The 15,901-nt window shown below is 40.8% G+C and overlaps 1 protein-coding gene across 1 annotated transcript in view; it reads right to left on the bottom strand.

The window, feature by feature from the left end:
• Positions 1-15,901, bottom strand: part of SMARCAD1 (SNF2 related chromatin remodeling ATPase with DExD box 1) — a 199,172-nt gene that overhangs the window by 37,951 nt on the left and 145,320 nt on the right. Inside the window, exons 11-16 of the mRNA XM_077476560.1 lie at positions 12,828-12,918; positions 12,034-12,133; positions 10,170-10,229; positions 10,012-10,087; positions 5,235-5,370; positions 3,571-3,708 (exon numbers count right to left, since the gene is read on the bottom strand). Coding sequence (XP_077332686.1) covers positions 3,571-3,708; positions 5,235-5,370; positions 10,012-10,087; positions 10,170-10,229; positions 12,034-12,133; positions 12,828-12,918 — 601 coding nt within the window. The remainder of the gene's footprint in view (positions 1-3,570; positions 3,709-5,234; positions 5,371-10,011; positions 10,088-10,169; positions 10,230-12,033; positions 12,134-12,827; positions 12,919-15,901) is intronic.

The raw sequence follows: 15,901 nt of genomic DNA, 5'->3' as shown, positions 1-15,901 counted from the left end.
AATGGCTTTCTTCTAGCGAATCAACCATGCAGCCTATCTTTCTTCAAGGGCCTCCTTATTGTGCATCATGAAACAGCCACACCACATGTTTTCAGAGAGTCTTGCATTTCACCTGAAGTTATTTGTTTTTACATCCCAAACTATTTTCCTGGCAGTTGTGGCTGAAATTTTAGTTGGTTTACCTGACCATGGTTTGGTTTCAACAGAACCCCTCATTTTCCACTTCTTGATTAGGTTTTGAAGACTGCCGATTGCCATTCTCAATTCCTTGGATATCTTTTTATATCCCTTTCCTGTTTTATACAGTTCAACTACCTTTTCCCCGCAGATCCTTTGACAAATCTTTTGCTTTCCCCATTACTCAGAATCCAAAAATGTCAGTGCAGCACTGGATGAACGATGCCAGGGTCTGTCAGAAGTCCAGAAACGCATTGACCTTTTATACACACACACCAATTACAAGCAAACAGATCACAGGCGAGGATGGTTACCTTTAATAGCCATTCAAACCCCTTTATGTTAACTTGTGTGCATGTTATCAGGCCAAAATCACCAGAGTATGTAAACTTTTGATCAGGGTCATTTGGGTAGTTTCTGTTGTCATTATGATTTAACCTAGCAGCAATAGGGTCGCTAGTTCAAATCCCGACCACGACACCATCTGCCTGGAGTTTGCATGTTCTCCCTGTGCCTGCGTGGGTTTTCCCCGTGTACTCCGGTTTCCTCCCACACTCCAAAGACATGCTGGTAGGTTAATTAGACCTTGTCTAAATAAAAAATAAAAAATTGGCCTTAATATGTGTATGTATATGTCAATGTTGTATGTGTTTATAAGCGTGTCAAGACCTTACGGGGTAAAGGACCACGCAAAAAGCCGCAGACAGACACTGGTGGCAAGAAAGCGCCCTAAGGTGATTCAGTTCGCATAGGTAGCGCTATACAAGTCACTCACTCACTAAGAATAAACACAGTTGATTTATGATAAATGGCTTCAGCCAAATAATAACCATGAGTGAAAAAGGTTTGTGTTATCCATATTCTCTGAAAAATGGCCAAGAAATCATAACTTATGCCCGGGTATGTAAACTTATGAGCACAACTGTAAAGGTAAACTCTGTATCTTGGAGTACAGTACACAAATTGTAGACCATGGATTATTTGCAGCCACCTTCAGCAGATTGGACCTTGGCAAAAACTTTGTTGAGTATGGCCGGCACCCCCCGTGTATAATCCTGACCACACCTGACCCAAGGACCTTTGGGAGGCGTGGCCTGTTTATAGTAGAGGAAGAGGTAGGGAAACGCGCAACAGACAGAGTCTTGAGGGCTGATACGCTCAATTTCAATCTAACAGTAGGGGCTATGTCAGAGGAGACCTCTTCTGAGGCCAGATGCTGAAAGAGATGCAGCAAGAGAACCTTGGCTTGGAGACACATGCAGCTGCAAGAGGGTTTCCTATGTGGGATATTAAAAATACTTGAACTTCATTCAAGAAAGGAGGAGATAAACACCATGGGATTAGGGAAATATTATTCTTACCTAGCAAAGAGTAGGAAAGGATGGAAGCAAGAGAGCAGTGGAGGACGAAAAATGAAAATCATCATGCATCTACAATTGTGCTCCTGGATAATGGAGTCTGAAACTGCTATGGTCAGTAGTTATCTTTACGTATTAATTACGACCATTACCAAAGAGAAGTTTGCCATCAAAGGGCATGCTTTAAAAGGCATCACTCTCGTCAGATTGTTTCCACACTTTGAGCCAAAAAGTTCTGTGTATGTATGCAGAAAGTAAAGATGTTCAGGAGGTCTGACAGATCATATTCCCCAAGGCATCTACACAAGACAGTAGGGCCAAGGGGACAAGCCGCATCTTGGAAGAAAGTTAATGATCATCTATAGTAAGAGTACAGCTCCTCCTAACCCTCCTCCAGCCGAGAACGTCATGCCCCCGGACTAAGAGGTGCCTACATAGGGGGAGTGAAGAGCAGCGCATTGACCAGGGGTGTATCATGAAATGAGTGGGCCTATGTGCAAGATAAAAAGTGGGCATCAGGCATTGATAAAAAAAGTGGGTGTGGCTTAAATTGCATGAAATGTTTGGCACGGCTTAAACGGGTGTGGTTTAATAAAGTCTGAGATGACATACATAGTGCAGAATGTTAAATAGGAAATGTACAGTTCAGAATGTACAGCAGTGGGTAGTATGTGCAGGAGTGGGGTGTGTATGGACTGTGGGGGAATTGGGGACTGTGGAGAGTGTCGGTAGTCATCAGTTTTTCACTTTATATGTGTTTTTTACCCAAATGCATTTATCACTTCTTAACAATTTCATTTTGTAATAGTGCATTTTTTTTTATCAGCCCTGTTGGTGGGCTTTAGTGAGATATCATGGGTCTAAACAGACCTCTGACATTTCCCCTTTGAGACAGAGAAAGACTAAGGACACAGATTTCCCAGTCTCTTTCTCAGCAGATTCAGCATTGAAAATGAATGGACAGGAGACAGAGGCTTCTGTTCATTCATACACTGAAGTAAAGAAAACAGTTTACTCTGCTCAGTTATTACAGAACACAGGAGTTATCACTCACTGTGTCCAAATCAGAAAAGGAAGAAGACGGTAAATTGCATATTTACCAGCCCCTTCCTCCGATCTCCATCCTGACACATCCTCCCAGCAGCCAGCAGGAGAGGAGAGGAGGGAAGCTGGCTGGAGGACGACATAGTGGACATTGAGGGGATGATTGGTGCGGCGGGGAAAAGGTGCAAGCACCGATCCCCATATATGGCATTTTAGCTGACAGTCGTGGAAGGGAGAGGAGGAGAGAGGCTGCCTGAAAAGCCATGCAGGGAGATCGGTGCTTGCAACCGTCTCCCTGCGAGACCGATCATCCCTGGCTGTCAAGGGACAATCTGCCATGTGTGCAGGGTGGGTCACAGTGCACCCATGGATGATACGCCACTGGCGCTGACAGAGAAGGAAGGTGAAGGGCTTGTGTTGGGTGCAGGAGCACACAGACAATTTTACAGGTACAGCAGCGCCGGCTAGTGTGGATAGTGACACACAAGTCTTGTTGCATTGACGGGGCTAGATACACTAGGAGATGGACCCAGTAAAGCCTTTGCCGGTGTCCAATCACCTGAAGGTAACATATAACTCATGGCTTATGAATCGGTTCCTGTGTCCTGTACCATATGATAAAGTCATATGATTTAAAAATAAAAACACATGCAGAGGTTTGATTTCACACTTGTGTTTGTGCAGTGAAAATCTGTTAACCAAACAAACTTTAATAAAATGTACTTCTTTCTGACTTGTACATTACAAATTGTATTACAGAATTACCACCTATATACACAGGCTTCAGTCACATATGGTCCTGTATGTTAGTGCCACAGATTCTCCCAAAAAATTCTTCTGCTTCAAAAAAATAAATAAATACAAAACTTTCATTTACAGTCAGAGTGTACCAGTGTACCACTGTCCACTGGGGTTTAGACAAAGGTTTCAAATAGAGAGCTAAGGCTCCAAAACTAGCCTTGTAACATTAAAGTGGCTAATCTGACTTTACCGCTTTGGACGAGAACATTCTTTTGAGTTCACTGGTGCTGCTGCTGAACATGTGTGGCATGACGAAATTCAGGAGTGACATCAGCTCTAGTAAGTTATTCTGAACTGGAGTTCCAGTCAGAAGGAGGCGATGTTTGGCCTGTAAGTACAAAGTAAAGAAAGTAATGTTGACAGTTCTTAATACCTAGCACCACCAAAGAGCTTCTCAAATGATGTGAAGCCTCAGCTTTCTGTAAACAGTAGAGAGATATGAAGTGTATGATTATGAGTACAGAAATGATAATGATGCATAACTGTTGTGATGTAGAAGTATTTAACAAACTCATTTAATCCAAGGGTCCACCAAAAAAGGAGTCAAAAAATAAAACTGACAAATAAAGATCATAATAAATACATTATGAAAATCCACAAGCTCCAGAACTGAGTTCAACTGGAAAGTCTGCAATCCCACTAGTGAGCAACGAAAAGAGCAACTCAAGCAGCTGCTTGTGGTTTTTATTTTTTTTGCTATATCTGTACTTTAGTGGATATTTTGAGAGAATTTGCCTATTTAATTAAAATGTATTAAAGCTCAACAGCCTGCAAAACACAAAACAAACACCACACTTCCAGAAGGGTCATTTGCACAGCAGGGCTAAACTGCTCATTATGTCCAGGGTTTGCAGAAGGAGCTGTATTACTAGCTCGACTCCCACCCCAGCAGGATCCAATGCCATTCTCCACTGCCCAAAACTCCAGCGTGTGGGCGAATTATACAGATATACCACAAATTTACAAATGGTGGTTTGCTACAATTGGCGATTTGTTTTTAGTACAAATATTAGGTGGGAGGTGGTCACCTTCAATTCATGGCATAATCCTCAGCTATAAATCAATCAAGAAAAGAGTAGTCCATAGTCTGAGCTCACAAAGAGCTGAGCAACATTTAGCATTACTGAATCTGAAAGTGTTCAATGCCAGTGTAAATAGAAAAATGGCTAAGGTTTGACAATCAGATTTTAGGAAACAGCTTCCAAGTATTTCCAGACAAAGGCAGCAGTCTTGATACTGTATGTATTAACCACTTAATCCCCGGACCATTTTGCAGGCCAAAGACCAGAGCACTTTTTGCGATTCAGCACTGCGTCACTTTGACAATTGCGTGGTTGTGCGATGTGGCTCCCAAACAAAATGGACGTCCTTTTTTCCCCCCACAAATAGAGCTTTCTTTTGGTGGTATTTGATCACCCCTGCGTTTTTTATTTTTTGTGCTATAAACAAAAAAAAGCACCAATTTTGAAAAAACGCATTATTTTTTAAATTTTGCTATAATAAATATCCCCCAAAAATATATATAAAAAAACTATTTTTTTCCTCAGTTTAGGCCGATAAGTATTCTTCTACATATTTTTGGTAAAAAAAAATAAAAATCAAAAAATAAATAAATAATAATAATAAAAAAAAAAAATCGCAATAAGCAATTGATTGGTTTGCGCAAAAGTTTTATGGTATTTTAAAAAAAAAAGTTATTTTTTTACTAGGACTATTTTTTCCACTTGGATTTCATCTGTGATTTTTTGGATTCACTAGGTTTTGCAATTTATGTTTATGAGATTATGTTTTTATTAATTTTGGTTAATTGAGCAAGTGCACCATTTCTTTTATATTACCAATTAATAAACTTACATTTAAAGTCATAAGGTGCTGATAGCGAATGGCACTCATGTTCTTCAGCATGTGTCCTTCATCAAACACTGCATAATCTAGCTTCAAGCGTCGGAACAAACTGCGATCCTCAGCGTTGCTAATTGCACAGTTGTAGCTGCCATGTGTATGAAAGAAATGATCAGTAATATAAAATACCAAAGAGTTTTAAGCTGTGAAACCATACATAAGTTTACTTGAACATAAACAAAGAATTACTGTTTTTCTGCAAACATTCAAAGACTGAAGCAAAAGTTGTTTGTTTTTTTATAGTGAATATGCATTATTCTGGATATGCAATTCCCAATGATCCCACAAGATGTCATCAGAGTCTGCTTTTACAGTAACTAAACTTTGAACACTCCAGCAACTTAAAACCAAGCTTCCAATTCTCATGTATCGTAAATATATAAAGTTTGACTGCATAAAAGTTTTTGCATTTCTGATATGATTTTAGGGCTAATAAGGTTTTATAGTTGCAACACATTTAGATATAAGCATGTTTGCTCCATGCTTTGCAGGTTTTAAGAAGTCATTTGGCACATTTATCACTTTTTTTATGCAACTTGGTAAAGGCCAGAATCAAAGCTTCCCTTTCAATTGAGAGAATTTTTTTCACCTTTTACAACATTGCTGCATACACACACATGCACAGTGTAGCACTAAGAAGAAGGTTTTTCGGATCTGAACCTAATGGCACTGGTACGGTAAGAACATTGCACAGCTCTGCATAACTGACCTTTCACATAGAAAAAAAGGGTGCTTTCTGGGGACCTGAGACTTAATGAAAGACGGTGCATTTTTTTATTATTTCCTTCCTTCAATTTAGTTGAATGTCAAATTGCTGAAGACCACATGTAGACCCCAATCCCTTTCAATTCTAATAATCTTCCTCAGGATTATGGGATCACCATCACCTGCATGGCTCCCTGATATCTCCACATCCGTTAAACTGCTCTGCTTTACTGGCACTATGCATTACTACTACTACTATTGTAAATAAATTGAACATACTCGTAAACACTTGCTTACTCTGATGTATAGCATTGTTGCATATATCTATGTATATTATCATTTGTTCTTCTGTATATTTCATTTATTAGATGTGATTATCTCCTGAAGAAGCATGTTGTTGCGTGAAACTAGTCAAACAGGCTGAACAAATACTGAGCAGAATCAACATACCGAATTGGCTTTGTTGACCCCCAACTTTCTAGTATAGTCTCTGTTCAGGTCACCTACTGTGTTACTATATTGGGGTACTTACAAGTCTTAGGAATGTTATGACCTTATATAGCTTAGTTATAGTTTCACTGAGGATTGACCACCAGATGGCCAGCAACATTTTTAGCTCCCAATTCATGGTGTATGTGCCATAATAAAGTTTATATATAAAGGGTTTTTAATTATGCCTAAAAAGTCCATTCCTTCTTTATTTCCAATTTTCCTTGACAATTACTAGGACTTGGCATAGAGCATTTGTATGTTGTCCACAGTACCACCCTCTGAGGACATCGTTATTTTGTCCATTCATTACTAGTCCTCAACAACATGACTCCAGATGGAAAGGCTTGAGAAGACCTAAAAGATGACCATACACTCCCCCTGCAGCAAAACTATAGGTGTTGCAAAGAAGTGTTGGCGTTGCCTTGTCATGTTATAATGAAGTCCTATTTAAAGAAGGTTTTTGGATTTGCAATATTTTTGATGGATGTGGCACCTTACATATATGAAGAACAACTGGACCAATATCTTAGTTCTCACATCTAATTGTATTCGAAAATTTGAATGTACCCTTGGTGGAGGGAATTATGTGGCTTCAAAACCACCTTGCTGTTGTGAAGCACAAGAAAAGGCTCCTTACAGGACAAAGTCACAGACATCCCAATTGAGGTGACAGCTATAAGAAAGGCAATCTTGCATGATTGAGAGAACAATCTCTCAAACAGGTTCAATCTGTGGTCTGTGTAGGACTAACCACATAACAGCATTAGCGCGGAGTGTACCACTGGAACAATGTGGGACACCCCTTAAAAAGGATTCCGATTAAATAATGTAAAGCCTGCAGTGTCTGGAAGGGTATCATCAAGGCAGAAACCTGACCTTATATTATTCTCAGGGCTAAGAACTTGTCCAGTCATGACTAAATGAAATGATTTGGGGTGGGAGCACATTGGATGCCTTCAGTTGCTCAGTGTCTAATGTGTCCCTGTACCTTTAAGGATGAATGGGATCCTTCCAGGCAAACATGTCCTTAATTTATCCACTGGTATACTCTAAGCTTTAGGACATTTATTGGCCTCCAAGTTTCATTTGAAGACCATGTCCTTTGGGCTGACAGAGTCCAGGATTGCCCCTTAGCCTGACAGGCTGGCATCTGTCATCAGGACTTTCCCCACCTAGGAGGGAGGAAAGGATTTCACCAGCTCTAGCACTTTGCACGCTTCGTTTGTTAAGGGACCAAATTAATCCTGGTCAACTGAAATAGGACCATACAGTATACATTGTATATGGTGACAGAATTTGAAGGAGTTTGGCTATGTTAGCCCATCTGGTTTCTGTGAGATCACATTTCTTAGGTAGCACTTGACAGCATAATTATTTTATGAATCAATAGGAGGACATTGGTTTAATGGCCTTTTGCATGCCCAACCAACATAGGAAACAAAGTCTTCCTTATATAGGCAAGTCTCTTGAAGGAAGGCAATGTTCATGCATATACTTTTTTAGGTCACTAATGACTTTCATTTGTTAGACAAGCATAGTCCTTCGACATGCCAAGTCACCATTTTCATGAATTGTCATATGCATGTCGAGGCTCCAGATATATGAGAAAAGTCTATGGTGGGGGTGAAGATGGGTGTACAGGCAGAGTTTCCCCTCCCCAAATCCCACACTGTTAGGTCCCATAGTAGTGTTGAGTAAGCATCAAAAGCTATATGGTAAAACAAAGGGAAACAGAGCATATCCATATGCACAATTATTCACTTAAAGTCCCATTGTATACTTTTTTCTGATGTGGCTGCAAGAGTGATGCATTAGTGGAAATGCAAGGGATACATACAATGTATCCTGTTGTATATGGAAATGAGCCATGTTCTATAGAGCCTGGGCCAGTCAGTATCTTGTGGGGTGGCGTGGTTATGCTTATTCATCTTGGTTGAGCGTGCTTCTGCTTCTTCATAGCTGGGTAAATGGATATCCACCGACTGCTGGTCTGTTTTTTGCACACCAGATCTAGGTGAACAGTTGGCTGGCCAGAGCTCATCTATTTAGCTTCTACTAACATTAGGTGCACGAACCAGAACTATGCTTTTATATAATTAAAAATACTAGGCTCTCTTATGAGGAATTGGAATATTAAGCGCTGATCACAAAATAAACCATAAAAAGCAGAACACCTTGCGTAAAGCATACTCAGGCAGGTTCAGACACACAGCCGTTTACCACAGTAGTAGAATTCCTATATTTTTAATGGAACTTGTCAGGACAGAAATAGAACTGCTATTGCCAACTTTTTTTTAAAGCAGCAGGTTCCATTAATGCATCCAGGAAAGATTCAGTGCATGCCAGGTCCCCTAAGGTCGCGTACACACGGGCGGATTGTCTGGCCAACTTAGCCCGCTGAAACGTGTTTCAGCGGACAATCCGCTCGTGTGTGGGCTTCAGCGGACTTTTTCAGCGGACAGTCTGGCGGACTAAGTCCTTCGGAATTTCCGTAATACAGTCCGTCCAAACTTGGTTTCAGCGGACAGTCTGCTCGTGTGTAGGCAAGTTGGACGGACTAAGTATGGCGCATGCTCAGAAAGGATTTACACGGCCGAAGGTTGCATTGCAGTGTATTGGACGTCGTATTTCTAGTCCCGTCGTACGTGCTGTACACGTCATCGCGCAAGCTTTCAGCGGACTGTCTGTTCATCGTGTGTGGTCAAGTCCGTTCATTCAAAAGTAGGACGGACTGTCTGACGAACTTAGTTGGCCAGACAATCCGCCCGTGTGTACGCGGCCTAACACTTGATCTGCACACACTTGCTACAAATTATTTCGTAAAGGAAGGATAAAAAATGAAAGCCCCGGAACATATGCTGCAAAAAAAGAAAAATAATCTGCAAAGGCAACTTTTATCCGGGCAGCTTCCTTTTAAATGTACACCCTAGTGCTTGAGTGAGAATAATGTGCAGATAGTGATTTTAACCATAGGACATTATTAGCCTGTTGGCATTTCTGCTGCATTATAGTAGTCAATTCTCTTTCACTAAACAATGAAAGGAATCTGTTGCCTCTAAACAGTGGCCTCCTTCTCACAGTGCCCATTTTCTACCTTCTGGCAGGTTACTCTACAAATTCCTCTCTATGGCACACATCAAAGTTAAAGAAAGTTATCAAAGACCTTACTGGCAAACAAAACAGAGAGACCACCTACTTGCCCAAATACCCAAACTTTGTATGCGCCTGCCACATAACATGAATGTTTAATGTATTAAAACCCTGTGTGCTTTAAGTACTAGCACTCTGGGTTTTCCCTCTGGCAGAAAATGAATTGAGCAACTGGCCTATAGAAATTCACACGACCCAAATCCAGTGGTGATCAGCAGATGTATGCCATCTCAAGCCCTGAGGTGTTGGATAACCAGGTAAACTTTGCATTGTGCCATACAGGGAAATGGGTGGACAGGGTGGTACAGAACTAAGAAGTAAGGTTCTATATGTAGAGAAATTCTAAGTATAACACGTGTACCTATCCTTCTAGAATACTCACGTTGTGACAATTACATTCAATTCTATCACTTTATTAAGTATGTCATAGCGCAAGTGTTTTCGATCTTCCTGAGAACCTGAAAAGAGAGAAGTATATCTGTGCTTGAAAGACATATACACATTTTAATGCAGAAACAAGAAAACATACTGTGTTCTTACCATAGTATAGTAATATATTCATGTCTGGACACCACTGATTAAATTCTCGTATCCAGTTATCTGTGGAATAATATCAATATTTTAAAAAGGTAAATTAAAAGACATCTGCTATATTATTCAAGCTGAATAAATAACATATTATGAACATGCAGAAGACATATTTTCATTAAAATTTACTAAAGCTGGCCATAAATGGGTTGTTTTTTTCGTTCAGCAAGTGAACTGAAGAACCTGATTCCTCCACCCACACAAGAAAGGTGAATGGAAAAATCCCCCAGCTGAGGGCATTGTATTCTGACCGCAGGACTCCTTAAAGAGGGATACCACCTACAAAAAAAATTATTAAAAGCCAGCAGCTATAAATACTACAGCTGCTGACTTTTAATAGACAGATACTCACCTGTCCCAGGGTCCAGCGATGTCGGCAGCCGAGACCGATCAGTCGTTCGGGTCTCGGCTGCTGCCGCCACCATTCTAGGTGAGGGAATCAGGAAGTGAAGTGGCTTCACTTCCCGGTTCCCTACTGCGCATGCGCGAGTCACGCAGCGCACTAGGAATGGTCCGCGCTGTCTCTGGGACCCGTGTGTCCCCCAGCAGACAGCGTGGCGGGACAAGAAATGGCATAGACTCCCGTGGGAGTCTATGCCCGGAAGTGGGTGCAAATACCGGTCATAGACAGGTATCTGCAGCCCCCTCCCCACTGAAAGGTGCCAAATGTGACACAGGAGGGGGGGGGGGGGGGTTTCCAATGAGCGGAAGTTCCACTTTAGGGTGGAACCCCGCTTTAACTGTCAAAACACACTAATAAGCAACAGCAGTTGCTGATTGACAAAAGTGTTTGTTTTTTTTAAATTCCCATTGAAAACAGAAGTTGATCGAACGATGGACTTCTGTCAAACAACAAATGCTACATTATAAAATAAATGCAGTGCTAAATAATCCAAACTAGTGAGTGAAAAAATACATATAAAGCATATGCAAAAAAGATGGAAAAAAAGTCCATTAAAAACATCTGTGCAATCATAAAATCAATGTGATCCAAATTTGTATGTGATCCACCACAAGAAGATGAATTCTTACCAGAATTCTAGGACTCTATTACAGAGTCATAAACACCCAGTGTAATGTTTGTATAAGCCAGCCCGTATCATCCAAACACAGGAATCAAGGAGTCGGCAGATTCAATAACAGCCCGGTAAGAATACAAGGATGTATTTCCATCATGGATATGCAATAAAATAAAGCATCCACATAGTGGGAATTCGTATAAAACACTTTGGGATTGATTTACTAGAGGCAAAAAACAGTCTGTACTCCAAGTGCACTGCAAGTGCACTTGTAAGTGCAGTCGCTGTAAATCTGAGGGGGAAGATCTGAAATCAGGGGAAGCTCTGCTGATTTTACCATTCAATGTAGCAAAAATGCTATTTTCCTTGCATGTTCCCCTTGGGGCTACAGCGCCCTACACTTCCAAATGCACTTTGTAGTGCAAAGTGGATTTGCCTTTAGTAAATAAACCCCTTTATTAGAAAAAGGGGTTAAAAAGTACTCACAATGTCACTGAATTAACAGACACGTCAAAACAATCCAAAGAAACAAAAACCATAAAATTAAATCAGCTTGTGTACACAGCAGGACATGGGTTGGGATGGCACATATGAAGACCCCACCCTACATGTTTAGTCAAAACTGTCGTCATCGGGGCATGCAACGACTGCTACACATGGATTGAAATTCTGCTGAGCCCAGACAAAATGTAATCTATCCATGGTCAGCTTTAGCCTACTAGAAAGTCATCTTGTTTCGCACATCGCCCCCAGTGAAGACTTCTACAGGTATATTATAATTCCTATAAACCACTAACCTAAAGTTGAAGCGGGTACTACCACAAGGTGCGGGCCCTTATTTCCCAACATGTAAAGATGCGCAAGGAATGCTATAGCTTGAACCGTTTTGCCCAAACCCTGTAAAAAATGGACAAAATTATTTCATCATGCTCAATGGTTTTCCATGGAAGCAAAGTACTTTTCCAACACACATTTTAATCCTATCAGTATCTCAATGGATATATAGTGATTTAAAGTGGAAGTAAACCCATCGATTTAAACAGTTAAAAAAAAAAAAAAAAGGCATGCCGGGAATGCTAACTGCACATTGGCTGTGCTCTCAGCCAAACTATCAAACCATCCAATGGCTGGTGTCATAACGAATCACATGTGCAGCACCATAGCAGTTGAAGATTAAACAGAGGCAAAGATGGCATCTTCCTTGGCTGAAAACGATAGAGGGGTTTACTTCCACTTTAAATAGGCAATGAGCAGAGATTCACTCTCAGCCAGAAATTGACCCCAAGAACAGAGTAAAAACTAAACTTGCAGCTGAAATTTCACAATGTGCGGAATCAAAAGGTTAATATTTATGCAACCAATAATGTCTGTTTTGTTTAACTACTGGGTCACAATATACTTTGCACCCTAATAGTTAAGTTGTCAAGCTCAATCTGTAAAAATCACAATTCTCAATGTCCAAAGGGGAATACTTAAGCAAGACATTTTGTTTTTTTCTGGGTTACATTTGCCCAAAGCAAAGACTTTTTTTTTTACATGTTTTAAATGGCAATTCAGGAAGTATAGTAAAAGATTCAAGCAAAGAACTTACCATCTCATCTGCCAAAATTCCATTGACATTATGTTTGTGAAGCAAAGCTAGCCAATTCAAACCAATCTTCTGGTAAGGCTTGAGCTCTAGACTTTAAAAATAAAAGCATTGTCAACAAACACTTGTAATGACAGGAACTAGAGGGTGTTTAAGACAAAGGATGATTAAATCAGAAAAAGAAGAAATGTGTGCCAACAAAATAAGGCTAAAATAAAAAGTATAAGTAGATTTAAAAGAGTAAATTTTGACATTATAATCCACTTGTTAGCGGTGTAATTTTCCTCACATCATTTACAACTGCCACAACTGTAAGCAGAGATAACCAAAAGGATCACATTAAGTAGCGGCACATGGGCTTATACCTCTCGAACACAGAAAAGAATCACTCAAGCTACCCCTAACACTACGCTTGGGTTTCACTCCTGCTGACATTATATACATTTTCTTTAATATCACAAAACAGTGTCTACAGTGGGGGCATAAAGAGCTTGCCACTGCAGTTGGATCCAGATGGATGATAAAATTAAGTTTTTATCTGTAAAATCCATTAGCATTAAAGGACACATGATGGTATTTCAGAGATGCAGGGTTATGCTGCCTTGAGGAGATTTTGACATTGGCAAGACAGAAATCTTTTTTTTTTTTTTTTTTTTTTTTTAACACATCCAGGGGGTCGTTGGGAATGCTAAATACGTATGTTATATTTATTATTCCGGAAATGGACCATGAGCTTATAATTCCACCTTGTATACAGTGAAGCACTTATCACACACTTTCCCCTTCCCGCAGCCATTCACAAAAAGCCTTGTATAATTTTCACTGAACACAAGGCATAATGTAAATGTGAGGATATTTCATGGTTTACTTGCCCCTCCCATAGAAGGCTTGTATTCAGTTTAAAGAACACAAAGCTTTTGTGAATGGCTGGATAAACTTGTCCAGAACTGGTACTCCCCCATCACAGGGCATACTTAAAGAGGAAGTAAACCCTGATGAGTTTTCTTCCTCTTTCATTCCCTGCAAAGGCAAAGCATAATGGACTACTATGCATCGCATAGTAGCCCATTATGTGTCACTTACCTGACACAGGAGCCAGCGAAGTCGCCGCTGTCCCCTGTAGTCCGCCGCATCCATCTTGTTGGTGGGGTCTCGCAGCTTCGCCGATGTCATTCGGCGAAGCCGCAACGACGTCACTCCCACGCATGTGCACGGGAGCCGACACACGCGGCAGCTCTGTCGCTGAGAATGCCGCACTCAGTGCGCCTGCGCGCCGTAGACAGCGGTGCCCGTTTTCGGGCAAATATCTCCTAAACCATATAGGTTTAGGAGATATTTCTTGGACCTACAGGTAAGCCTTAATCTAGGCTTACCTGTAGGTCAAAGTGGTTTGTAAGGGTTTACAACCACTTTAACTGGTATTTTTTTGCAAAGCTTTTCTGCAGATGGCTACACGCATGGCTATGAACACAGCCACAATAGCGGGTTGCATGCAGGTCCTGGAAAGGAAAAGGGCTTTGGAAAAGTATCTGATTGCATACAAATTGAAACTCTTAAGGTTTAACCTCATATTATATGGTTTTGGTAAATCTAAAGGAAAGCAATCTACAGAAAATTGTATAGTGTGTATCCAGCTTTAGATCCCCACTGGGACAAGCAAAATCTTGTTAAGACAAGCAAATGCTTGATTTACAGAGGGGGCAGTCCATTATGTTCGGAATGCCTCCTGCACAGGGAAACGTGGAGCAAAGACATTGTTCAGCTTAAGTAAATTACTATATAAAATATGCCATAATGGTGAATGAACCCAGAAAAGCAACTGTAGGCAAACCTGACACTAGTCGTTCCAGGTCTACACATGTGCAAACTCTGTCAAATAAACTGGTCTTACATGAACCTACAGCATGTTGAACTATAAAAAAAAAGAAAAAAAAAATGATTTCTTCATCCACACAGTCCCGCTGTGGTATTGTATGTTCCGACAGTGGGGAGCTAGCCTGCCATCAGAATACAATGATTAGTGGTGCAGTCTATAGCCGGGTGGCACTGATCGGTAAAAACTCAACAAGCTGGTTGTACACAAATCAAGCAAGATATTTCAGCAATCTAGATGCAATGATAAATATTTTTACATCCGTGTTAAGGAGCGACATGGGCCTATTCGTCAGTTAGGATCTTTCTCCGGTCTAGGGATGGTAGTGATAATCGATCGTAGCATGTCAATCGGCAGAGAACAAGAGGTGGCAGCAGAATTGAAGCGTGTCGTGAGGTGGGGGGTGACTAGGTTGGCAAATTTATTGTATAATTAGTTGACGTAGCCATTTTCTGGTTGTAGAGAGGAATAGTAATCCCTAAATTCAATTCTGTGGATTAGTGAGGAGTTGTTTGGTGGTAGGGTGGTGAAGGGAGGCTATTTTACACCTAGCGTGTTGAGCTTATTATCTAAGGCATAGTATTTGGCTTTAGTAAATTTAAGGTTGTTTTCAAAGTTGTACAGTAAAAGTGAGCGGAGATTTTGCCTCCGGTCAAGGAGCTTGGTGGCTAGATTGTGGGAAGGAGCCTGCCTGTTTTGGTTTCCCAGCAATCAGGGAAAGGACCTCTTCAACCTGCCTAGACCTCTGGTTCTTAGTGTTACTGTGGAGTTTAATTAGGATCCCACGCATGTAGACTTTGTATGCCGACCAAACCCATCAGTATCTGGTTGGTCATTCAATTCAAAATATGAGTGATGTTCAGTGGCGAGTTTCTGAACGTTATTAGGGTCTGTGATGAGAGAAGCTTCGAGTCTCCATAGACTAGGTATTCTTGTTCTACAATTCCCCACAGTTATGGAGAGAGGTGCATAGTCCAACCATGTGATGTATCCGCTCTCGGAATCAGTTTGATTTTGTCAACGAAGTCAATATGGGAGTATAAAAGTTGAGAGGAGGAGAAGTAGGAGAAATCTCGTTCATTTTTGTGTTGGCATCCCCAGGGGTCCAAGAGATCATTGGTTTGTATAAAGGGATTCAGGGCTTGTCAATGGTGTCCATAGCTAGGTCTCCAATTATGTTGAAGTCACCTCCAAGGAGAACTCT

The sequence above is a fragment of the Lithobates pipiens genome, unplaced genomic scaffold, assembly GCF_037356315.1.
Source record: "Lithobates pipiens isolate NorthernLeopardFrog02 unplaced genomic scaffold, aLitPip1_a1.2 Scaffold_13, whole genome shotgun sequence".
Taxonomy (NCBI): domain Eukaryota; kingdom Metazoa; phylum Chordata; class Amphibia; order Anura; family Ranidae; genus Lithobates; species Lithobates pipiens.
Note: the sequence above shows the minus strand (reverse complement) of the source record. Positions and strands in the feature narration are given on the sequence as shown.